This window comes from Quercus robur, chromosome 6 (assembly GCF_932294415.1).
Source record: "Quercus robur chromosome 6, dhQueRobu3.1, whole genome shotgun sequence".
Classification (NCBI taxonomy): domain Eukaryota; kingdom Viridiplantae; phylum Streptophyta; class Magnoliopsida; order Fagales; family Fagaceae; genus Quercus; species Quercus robur.
Window position 1 is genome coordinate 34,466,726 of NC_065539.1, and position 12,004 is coordinate 34,478,729.

The following is a 12,004-nucleotide window of genomic DNA, read 5'->3' on the forward strand; positions in this document are numbered from 1 at the left end:
GTGGCTTATTATGATAGGTCAGTGTACAAACCAACACGGTTTTTATAAAGACTATTATTTGTGGTATATGATTTGTAATACACGAAAGAATGGAATTGCCCTTATGGAATTACTTTTAAATGTTCAGTGAATTGGAATGAAATTAAACTCTCCAAGACAAAATGATGCAAAGAGCAAGCGCCATGGAATTTGTAAGTAGAAGATGAACGGTTTAAGGTGAGCTAAATTATTGAGTATAATTAAGCAATAACTGAAAGAACAGACCATCAATCCCAACATGCAGGTTTAGGAGCCATTCTAATTCCAAAACAAGGATTAAGAAAAGCAACGCTTTCCATTTCTTTTCAATTCTACTAACTAGGACTCTAGGAGCACATCATTTAAGGAAAAACATATTAGATGCCACCTTTACAGGACCATTTGCTGATTTGTAACCTTAGCAAAAAAGAACTGAGCAAAGACTCAGGGATAACAAAATCAAAATGTTTTAAGACATTACAAATAAATAAAATAGAATTCAAAAAGCTTTATCAATAGAAAAGACAATGCATATTTCACCAGGTTAAGAACTCAAAATTGCAAACACATTGCTTTTATATTTAATAATTTCCTTCTAGGAAAAAAAATAAGTATCAAGGAACCCTTTCAGGTAATTAAAAAAAAAAGACATGATATGTGATTCATATTCCAAAACGTCTAAATAAAGCTTACTTCTGAAAATATCCATATTATAGTCTTCGAAGTAACAAACGTGAATGTGCTGAGCTGCATGGCTTTGGCTCAAAACGTCACTTCCCATCGTTAAAAAATACTAATTAAAAGGCTCTGATGGATTGTGTCCACTTCTTGATACTTGGTGACCTGAGAATCCTCTGTCTGGCCGGGGACCTGGCCGATAGAAACCATTTCCCCTCGGTCTGTTGTAATCTCGATCACCCACATCATAGCCACTTCCCCTGCCATAACTCCGAGAGCCAAAACGCCCCCTTGGTGCATCTGATTGGTAGATGCCCCTGCCTCTGCCCCTTCCTGTCCATAACAGTTTACAATTAATTGAACACATCATTTAAAATAGTGATGTGCGGAGAGCAACATGCAGAAAGTTGGTTGTTTCCCATGCTATGATAGATTTACCAAAACAGAACTAAATTATTTCTGATGTCCCCTCTTTGCAGGCATCAACTATCAATCATTCTGCTTAGCAAGCTGATGCAGAAGAATCTATGCCCAAAAGAAAGGAACCATAAAGAAAGCCACTAGTCCTTATTGTCTTTTATTTCTTTTTCTGTTTAATTTATTATTAAGTCTTTAATATTTAAAAGGTCACATAACTAGCATGTGACTTTTAAAGAAGTTGAATGCTAGGATTTAATTGTTATATGTATTATGTAGAATTACTAGAGTCAATTATAAATAGCCCTTTCTTGAGTCATTGTAGGCAGCCTTTTCTTATCTATTTTATAAAATTTCATACTTGAATATTTCTTTAACTCTCTGAGTCTAGAAATTGATATTTGATTGTTCCTACTTTAATACTATTATCTTTTCTCTTTCTTTTTTTTCTTTAATCCTGTTTGTAAGTTGTAACTGGAATTCCTTCTAAAATCCTTCTTCTAAATTAGACCAAAGTTCTTGCCAATGAACTATAGCTCAACTGACACTTCATCTCCCATAATAATTGGTTAGAGGGTGAGATCGAGGGTTCAAGACCAACTAGGGGCATGGGTAACTTATCAAAAGAAAAGAGCTAAATCCTCACTGCATCATGTGATATCAAAGCAAAATATCTATATCTAGGTCACAAAATTCATATTTGAGTTGAATATGCGACTTTAAACTATTGCTGGTTAAGGTAGAGATTGTGGGAGTAGAGGAAATCAATGCCAGTAGATAGAGATGGCTAAGATGAGGCATATGATTGAAATTTTGTCGCAAGCTATAAAAGCTCTTCAATGATGGGGACCAACAGAAGCCTGTTTGGATATTTCAAACGCCAAGCACAACCCCATGGACATACTGGAAGGTGATCCAAGATGGGAACGATGCTATAGAAGAAGAAAACTCCTTTCATATTGTAGGACGAGGCAGATTGGAGGATCAGTTGGTGTGCGTAGTTGAATTGAAGGATAAAAATTCAAAAGGCACGTGTGCCATACACGGATTTTCCACCGATCTATAAAGTCTACCTTGATGGGGGGTGATTTTAATGTGGGTACTTCAATACATATTAAAGAAACTATTCAAGGGAGTGATGCACATCAAGTGTTCAATGCAAGTCCTACGAGTGTTCTTTTGGACACATAAAGTTTGCATACATACACATGCTGATTTGAATGATGAACTAGTGTTCAATGAAATTCCAAAAAGAAAAATCTTTGTGAAGATGGGATTTTTTTCCTTAGAAATATGTAATTTTTGATAGGACAAAACTTAGGTACAGTACCTTAGGTTCCCTATTTAAAATTTTGACATCTGTACAATTTGACATCCCAAACAAACGGCGTTAACCCATGGCTTAAAATTTTTTCTTTTTTCCTTCTTCCTTTTTTTCCTGTACTGCAAGAACCCACAGCTTCAAATCTCCAGTTGGCTCATTTTCTACTGGGTTTCAAACCAAAAAAAGGACCCTTCTTCCTCATTTTCCCAGTAACCAAACAGGAATGATCAAAAAATAAAAGCCAGATCTACTGGGTTTCAAACCAAAAAACGGCACCTGAACTTGAAGCTACAATCAGATCCAATCCGATCCGTTCAGATTCCACAGTATCATAGATCAGAAAAGAAGAAAAAATCATAGATCAGAAAAGAAAGAATCATAGATCAGAAAAGAAGAAAGGAAACAGATACACATACATACACACACACCGAGAGAGAGAAAGAAAGAATCATAGATCAGAAAAGAAGAAAGAGTCATAGATCACAAAAGAAAGAATCATAGATCAGAAAAAAAGAAAGGAAACAGATACACATACATACACACACCAAGAGAGAGAGATGAGTTTTTTTTTTTTTTTTTCTTTTTTGGGTTTTGGGTTTGGAAGAGAAGGGTCATGGGTGGTTTGGAAGAGAAAGGTTTTGGGTTTGGAAGAGAAGACGTTTGCAGGTACAGGAAAAAGAAGGAAGGAAGAAAAAAAAAAGATATTTTTGTTTTAATGCCGTTTACTTGGTTTGTTAAATTGGAAAGGTGTCAAAATTTGAAATAGAGAACCTAAGATACTGTACCTAAGTTTTGCCCTTTTTAATAATTCTTCTATCAACACAATATTGAATTATGAGTTTTTTTTTTTTTTTGATGACATAGGAGAACTTCACTCAGATTAGTTGCACGTCGCAAAGCATACTGTACAACAATCCTCACTATTAATCAAACCCCTACGGGCAACTGACCCACCCGCCAGAATCAGTTACCGGGTAATCCGGGGGCTTTTCACCCCTAACAGGCTAAGCAATTTAGGAAGATAAAGATACCGGATTTGATTGTGTTTGGGAAGATTTTATGAAGCAAGACTTAATTCGACAAGATTCAAGAAATGCAAAGATGAGGTTGAGCTGAGTTTTAGAAAAAAGTCACATCGCGCTCGATGATGGTAATTTATTCCACATGACTTGTTCATGTTACAATTGAAGAAAGGTTCTTCAACTTGTCATGCATAAATTTTTATTGGCACATTAAGGCTATTTCTTGACGTACTTAAGATGACAAAGAAAGAAAGGATGAAAAACATTATTCGAAAACTCCAATAGATAATGGAAATTTGAAGCCAGACTCAAGAATGATTTTCACCAACCCAGAAAGAAACCCATATTTCCAATATGTTTTATTTCTCTCTGTTATGTTTAATTTATCATTACGTCTCTAATATTTTAAAAGGTCATGTGACTAGTTCATGACATTTAAAGAAGTTGGTGGGTTATGATTTAATTTTTACTGTAACATGAAGGGCTAGGATTCTAAAATTACTAAAGGATATTATAAAAAGGCTCTTTTGAGTCGTAGACATCTTTTTCTTATCTACATCATGAAATCTCATATTTGAATATTTCTTGAACTCTTTAAATCTAGAAATTGATATTTGATTGTTCCAACTTCAATCCTATTATCTTTTTCCTAGCATTAATATTGTCTGTCATTAGAATTTCTTTTAGACCCTTCTTCTACACTAGATCTGAGTTCTCACTGCATCACAAGCTTATTTCTTCTTAAACCCTTCTTCTACCCTAGACCTAAGTTACCTAAGTTCTCACCATATCACAAGCTTAATAACAAAATATCATCATCAAGAAATTCAAGCTATGGATAACACAATTGCATAATGGAGTGGGAAAAGCCAAACCAAAAATCCTTGTCTAGTGGCTATATGTCACACACAAAGACCATCAGTACATAAGCTGAAACAGTTTATTTACATCTTTTTTCTAAGTAGTGACAAATTTATAAAAATAAAAAGAAATCTATACACACAAGCAGCGGCACACAGAATTGCTCAAAAAAATTACAATTTAAAGTTCAAATAATCAACTAGTCAAAAGGGGAAATGAACACGGCAATATATATATATGGGATTCTTAGAGCCCCTTCCAATGACACTAATAGGCCACCTCAGGTCCTATTATAAATATAGTTCACCATTGAAGAAGAATGTAATATAGATCGATGCACTAATTCTTCAAATGTAAGGAATTTTATGGCATTTCATGAAATTCAATAAAATTGAAAGAGAAAAAATACATACTTGCTCCCCGAGATGGAATGTTGCTGTTTGGTCTCCGCTCTTCAATGTATACTTGTCGTCCAGCAATCTGAAGAGAACCCGCCTACAGAAATATAATCAAAGAAATTTTTAATATAAAAACCCTTTTCCTCTCAATAAGTAATAGGATGCATTAAAAAATCACAGAAATTTCCCCCAAATAGAAATTTTAATCTAAGGTTAACCATATCAAATTTATAAAATTTAAGAAAGCTGAAAAATAGCTTAATGCCACCAGAAAAGGGACACATAAACTTGAAATTTGGAATGAGGTCAACCGAGTTGAGAAAGTATTAGCGAGAAGGCTTATGTCAGAAAATACGTTAAGAGCCTTTTTTTTCCATCTTGAATAAAATACTTGGGTTGATTAAGGCAACTAATAGATCTTTTATATCAAGGATTCACAAAGCATATTCACCTTGATTGCATTCTGAACCCCAGTCATATCTTCAAATTCAACAAATGCATAGCAAACACCAACATCCTGCACAATAAGAAATATTTTGCTTCATAAAATTTGAAGCTAAAATGCATTAATATAGTTAATAGAGATATCAAGGGTATGAACCTTGCGACTTCTAACGACGACGCCCTCATCACTGAGTGTACCAAAATTCTTGAATTCCTCCTCAATTTCAGAAGCAGACACAGTAGGTGGCAAATTTCTCACATAAACAGACCTAATTTCACCTACGGGTATCCATACATAAAATCAAACACATGCTGAAACATAAACGACACTTTTAAAAGTAATTGTGAATTAATGAAATCTTCCCTAAGAGAAAAAACATATAAGTTCCCCCCTCCCCCCCCCAAAAAAAAAAAAAAAATCCTATGCAATCTTAAGAAAATCTATTGTCTTAATACCATAGTGGAAACAAATATTAGGAGACCTAGAAAGAATACCTTCATCTTCCATTATGGGAACCTCCTCTGCCATCTCTGCCACAGACCTTTCATATGTATTTGATGAAAAATTTGATTGCTGAGTAGTGGGCTGTGAAGCATGATCCCACTCTGAGGTAAGAGGCATGTTTTTGTTAGCAGAAGGCTGTGAAGCTACTGCTTGTGTGGGTTGTCCTTTAGCTACCCGTAACTTCCAAAATAATCGAACAGACAAAATCAGCCTCATGTTTTAAAGGATTCCTCATAAATATGGCTAATTGCTATATTTAGTACATACAATTGAAGCATAAGTGTGCTTTTGAGGCTCTCCAATAGGTTCCTCAGCATTGGGAGGCAGGTGGTCTTGTACAGCACTCACTGCATTCTGAAGTAAACCATTTGACTCTGCAGCATCGTTCTCCAGAATGTGTTCAGACTCGGGGACATGCTGCAACCGTTGCTCAGAGTAACTATAATTGTCAACAGGGCCATTTTCATTTACCTCAGTAGGAGACATGAATTCTCTTGACTGGACTTCTCCACCAAGCAAATAATTGGATACTGCAAAAGCTGTCATTTCATTAATAAATTATTGGGTACAGGAAAATTTTCCAGTATCTGTCATAGGGACAGTTACAAAATCTGTCACTGTCACATAGATTTTTTTGAGAAAAAAATTTTATGGAAGGTGTTTCAGATTTAACTCATGCTTTGAAACTTTTTTGTTTTTATGACGTGGAACATCACCAAGGCATGGCCCTGGGGAGTAAACCACGGATGCAACCCCACCCACAAAAACCATGTATCACGTAATCCAAGGGAACTCCTACTTGGGATTGAACCCAAGATGTCTGGGTCTTCAGTTCATCCCAAGCCTCCAACCACTAGACTGCAACCTAACGAGTATGCATAAACATAATTTTATATTGAACTCCAGCCACAATTTTAAATTTTCTGACCAAAAAGTAATAACCAAACCCAACAGTATACTTTTTTTATTGGTGATGTGCACATGCACCTATTTCAAGGAGATGTCATTTGAGCTAGAGTTCATTGGCTACATCCAACAGTATACTTCTCATTGGTAATAAAAGATCTAATGATGCAGCCAGCAAAGAGTCAAGAAAAGACTAAATCAAATTCAAAGGGGTTTTAGGTTCCCCAGTTAAATTCAAACACTTGGGTGGATAAAATTTAGCTATCCTAAATAAATAACATTGTTTTATTTTATTGGTCAATGCAACCAAATATTTAAATTTAATTGGAGAACCTAATGTACTGTACCTAAGGTATTGTATCTAAGTTTTACCCAATTCAAATATATTCTAGAATTGTGGTCTAGTTTTAATGCAGAGCCTTCTTGGCATCCTTAATAAGTTACTTTAGTCAATATTGAGTCTTAATATTAAGTTTATTTAGGTTAAAAATTTACCAGATCTACCACCGCGCACCCTTGGCGCGATGGTCACTCTACAAGTATAAGTGCTTGTGGGTATGAGGGTAAGGGCCGGGGTTCAAGTCTCCAAGAGGGGAACTTAGAACACATATACACTTAGATTAGAATAAAGTAAAATTTCTATATTGTATAAAAAATAAAATAAAAATTTCCCAGATCTGTTTTAATTAAGTATTACTAGAATAAGGGTAATCTGGTAATTTTTCAGATATTCTGGAATTGTAATTAAATTTTACCATGAGTCTTATTTATTGTTTTGAATCATTTTTTAATTTGGTTTAGAAGTTCTTAATTACTATTCGTTGTTATTAAAAGCACTATTCTTTCTTGGAAAATGTTATTTAAGAGCCCTAATAATTCCTTGGAAAGGGTTTGGGAATAGCCTGTATAAAGGCTTTTATGTAATCAATAATAGAGATCGAGATAGAGATAGATTGAATTTAATAAAATTCCAGCAGCTTACTTTAAGCTTTGAGGGTGTGGCTGTCTTCTCCTTCCAGAGTACTATTGCTTAGGAAACTTAGGTGTGATTAACTAGAGTTTATCTTTCTTTGTTTCTGGTTCTATTCACTGTTTTGACACCAAATCGCCAGCAAATTCATTCAATATCTAATCTTTTAATTACTTCTTTTTCCTCAATCAATCTTTTTATTATTAAACCCTTAAACATCAAACTCTATTCAAGAACCCTTCAAGATCTCATCAGGATTCCTAATTTAGGGCTGAATTTCTAAAGATCCAACATCATCTGACCATATCAGTAATTACAGAATTAATTCTGTTTAATGATTAAAATTATTGTAAATGAGCAATAAATATAATTACACAGATTCCAAGATTATTTTACTAAAAAAATCAAAAGCTTCTTATATCAGTGGATAAAAAAAAATTGTGATTATTGCCCCTGCATTAATGAGAACTATTCATCCCCACACTTTAGGTTGAATGACCAATACCTGGATCTGGAATAGTAGTAGGTGCATTTAATTTGGACTCAAGATTGCTCTGGGCTAATATGACTGCAGGATGGTGGAGAACCGGTTCATCGTCAATGAAGTGAAAAATATCATTAAGCACAAAATAACCTTTCTCCTGAGGCGCAAGAAAAAATGTCTCCACAAATTTCCTCTTTCCACTGAAATCCTTAACTTGCACTGAGCCTGAAACCATCACAAGAACACCTCCATTCCAAGATTCCAGGGAATGCGCTGTCTTGATTTCAATTCCCGTATAGCTGAGTGACATAACAAGTGCATGGATTTGCTGGCCAAAGAAAAATAAAATTGGACAAAGTGTATAAGAAGGTCTATTTACTGCTCACATATTATCAAATCAGAACAAAGAATAGCTCCTTAGGATGGAACCACTATGAAATGAGCACAACTGTATATATTTTTTATTGGTAAGTTACACATGCACCTGGTGTGAGTTTTTTAAACTAATAACTTACCCTCCAACCCATTCTCAAAGGCGGAGGAAGTGTTATTTGAGCCAAAGCCAATTAGCCAATCAGCTACAAATTATGTTAAACATACAACGAAAACTTAGATCAGTATAGCTACATTCTGATATATAAAACCTGGTTCAAAGCAAAATCATTTACAAGATAACTGGTATCATTTAATACACCAAGTTCCAGAATACGTCAATACTAATTAATCATAATAATGGAACCATGACATCAGCAACAAATGTGCCAACATGATTGTGAACACTATGGGTGAAGACAGACAGATGTTAGCTGGATGCCTGGACCTAATGAAAACAGGTGTACTTGCATACTATTCCATTTTTCATTGCATAAATGCTTACTGCTGCCTTAACTACATAATTTTCTTGTTAGCATATAATCATTAATCAATACAATTTTTTTTTTTTTTTGATAAGTAGAATATAATCAATACATGCACTTTAAGTAATATAAATCTTATAGACTTTAGTCAAGTTTTTAAAATTTTCATTCATCTCTATTCTGCCAAATCCAGATGCTTAAAAAGACTAAATGAGGATTGTTTAAAATAAAAGCAGCACATAACTGAGTAGGAGCATAATTTTCTGATCTAAGCTTCTGTTGTATGTTTAACATAATTTTGTAGCTGATTGGCTAATTGGTTTTGGCTCAAATGACACTTCCTCCACCTTATAGATTTTGTACTTCAATTTTTTATTTCCAAATTTCTCTTAGATCTTCTGATTGATTTGCTTGTATTTTTTTAAAGGTGCTTTATGCACATCAACGTGAGCATAGAGTAGCCCTACTCATTTTCAATAAAAATTCTATTACTTATCAAAAATAAAACATAACTGAGTTGGAACAATCATTAGCACCTAAGTATGTTCATAACTAAACATGAAAGAGAAAAAGGGGGGTGGAGGGAGGTGCCTTATAGGATCATTACTGGGTTCCGGTCTCACCTAAGTAGGATCCTAAGATGAATGGTTTGGATATTCTATTTTTCAAATTTATCCACGAATAAATAAGCACACAGATTATATAACTGTTTTTATAACAAACAATAAGTTGTACACTCAACTACAGAACCATGTTTCACAAAATGATAATAATGTTAACTTTATATTATTGATTTTTGTCAAATAAAAAATAGTGGAATAGGAAGCACAACATTCTTCTACCATGTTAGTAGTGTATACACCTCTTCACGTTATTACCTAATTCCATATAATCAAGAGCCTTGTAGCTTAGTTGCATTGCTCAGTTCTCCCATGAAGGAGAACCTGGGTTTGAATCTTTCCCACCACTTCATTTAAGCAACAACAACAAAAAAACAAACACTAATTGCACATAACAATGGAAAGGCTACCATAATATTAAACTTCACATTCTTATACATTGAAAATTTGCATGGAATTTGTAGTTATCAGTGGCTTCCACCATATTACACTATTATTTTTATCTTACAAAGCCACCAATTCATTATACCAATGAGTGCACAGGCAAAAGAGTGCATGAAATTAGTCGAAAAGCATCAAGCACGTGCCTTAATCATATTATCATTGTGCTCCCCAATAAGTTACAACCCCTCAAACCCACCCCCACCCTCACCAGCTCAAAAACTATCTCACTTCCAGCACTTTGGCATGCTCTACTAAGCATGTAGTCATGTCTTGTACACTAATAATGGACCAATTACTGAATGACCAAAAACATGTGATATTTCCAAACAAATAATTCACCCTATGGCACTAATCTGTACCTCATCAATTCACTTCCTTTGTTTCCTTCATAGACCCAATGGTTCATACCCTTCCACCTCAAAATTTTAACAAACCAAAAATACCATCTAAAGCTGCCACTGCTACTAAAATGTATCACAATGCAGTAATAAATCCAGGCATACAAACAAAAATTGACCAAAATTTAAATAAAATAAAATAAAAACCCAGTAAAGCAGCAACACACTTAATTGTTCCTTTATATCATATTTTGGTTATAACCCAATTCATGAATACAAAATCCAAATCCAACATTGTTAATAGAAGAATAAAAAGATAGACAGAGAGAGAAAGAGAAGTATACAAGCATAGCAGAGGCAGTGTCGCGGTTGTTGCCATCGATACGAATCATGGTACTGGCTTCGGAGTAGAACTGGTGCACGAAGTCCGGTTGATTCTGTAAAACCTGGTAGTACTGTCCCACAAAGTACGTCCCCACCTGACCCATTTTACATTAAACATTAAACAAACAAATACAGATTATAATTAATCAGTACCTTAGCTTAAGTAAAAGCTTTTTAGCTAAATAGATTAAGAAAAAGACCTGAGCAGCAGTGACAGGAATAGGAAAGGGCGTGGCCATTGTTGTCTGAAACACCCTAAAACCCTAAAAATCACAAAACCCTTAGAAAAGAAGGAGGAGAAGAAGAAAGATCCACAATGCCTCTCTATCTAACTCTCTCCCTCTCTCTCTCTCTCTCTCTTAAGATCTGAAATAACACAATAACACACAGTATTACTATCATAAATACATCATTATGAAATAACAAAAACCCATATGGAATATTGAGAAATAAACATAGAGAGAGAGATCTGAGAAACGATAATAAAAAGTTATGAGAAGAAGAAAGAAGATAGAAAGTGTTGTTGGGGTTTTAGAGAGAGAGAGAGAGAGAGAGAGAGAAGGGATGACCTTTTTTTTGGGGGGTTGTAGAGAGAGAAAGAGATTTAGGATTCTCCACTAAAAACACAACACAACACAACACCCCCACACACACCACAACACACCACACCACACCACAGGTTGAGGGTGTTGTGTTCCTCTGGCTGGCACTGGGTTTGATTTTGTTGTTTCTGTTTTTCTAAAATCTCTTTTCCTTTTTTTTCTCTCTATTTCGCTTTTTCTCTTTTTTCTCCCTTTTTGTTTTTGGGTTTTCTTTTTTTCTTTTTTTTGGGGGATTTTTTTTTTTTTTTTCTTTAAGCCGTCACCACAAATGTACGGCTACAAGGGGGTTTTTTTCACTTTTCAAATTTCATTGTTGCTGCTGCTGATAACAACTTTTTCATGAGATTCCTTTATTACCTTTCGGTATAATTTTCTAATATTGGTTTATGGAAGAAAATAAAAAGAATTACTTTAGAATATTCTTTTTATTTTCTTTTTTAGGAGTTTAAGCAGTAGAAGGGATAGAATAGACAAGAGGAAATGCTTATTCTTTTTTTTTTCATTTCCTCATATCGGATATTCTTTTATTTTCTCTCAAAATTTCAATTTTTCATTCTCTTGTATCGGATGGAATGATATTAAATTTAATGAAAATTTCACTAAAATTCTCAAAATACTCTTAAACACATAGCCTTTTATTTAATTTTATTCCATTTTTTCTTTTTTATTCTTTTCCATTGCTAAATTTAGTTTATTCATTTTCATTCCTTTATGATTTACTCATCTCATTTT

General features: G+C 34.3%; 1 protein-coding gene across 2 annotated transcripts; it reads right to left on the minus strand.

Annotated features, from left to right (window-relative positions):
* Positions 1-576: 576 nt before the first annotated feature.
* On the minus strand, positions 577-11,417 carry LOC126688547 (nuclear transport factor 2-like). Of its 2 annotated transcripts, none has more exons than XM_050383275.1 (10): positions 11,240-11,417; positions 10,871-11,036; positions 10,631-10,765; positions 8,049-8,355; positions 5,935-6,206; positions 5,658-5,847; positions 5,320-5,441; positions 5,170-5,235; positions 4,734-4,815; positions 577-1,029 (listed from the first exon to the last, which is right to left on the minus strand). In XM_050383275.1, the coding sequence occupies exons 2-10, from the start codon at positions 10,907-10,909 to the stop codon at positions 812-814; spliced, it is 1,431 nt and encodes a 476-aa protein (XP_050239232.1). In that variant the 5' UTR covers positions 10,910-11,036; positions 11,240-11,417; the 3' UTR covers positions 577-811. The 2 variants fall into 2 exon arrangements, with proteins under 2 accessions (XP_050239232.1, XP_050239233.1); XM_050383276.1 differs by having other exon boundaries at positions 5,935-6,197; positions 11,240-11,415.
* Positions 11,418-12,004: the final 587 nt, after the last annotated feature.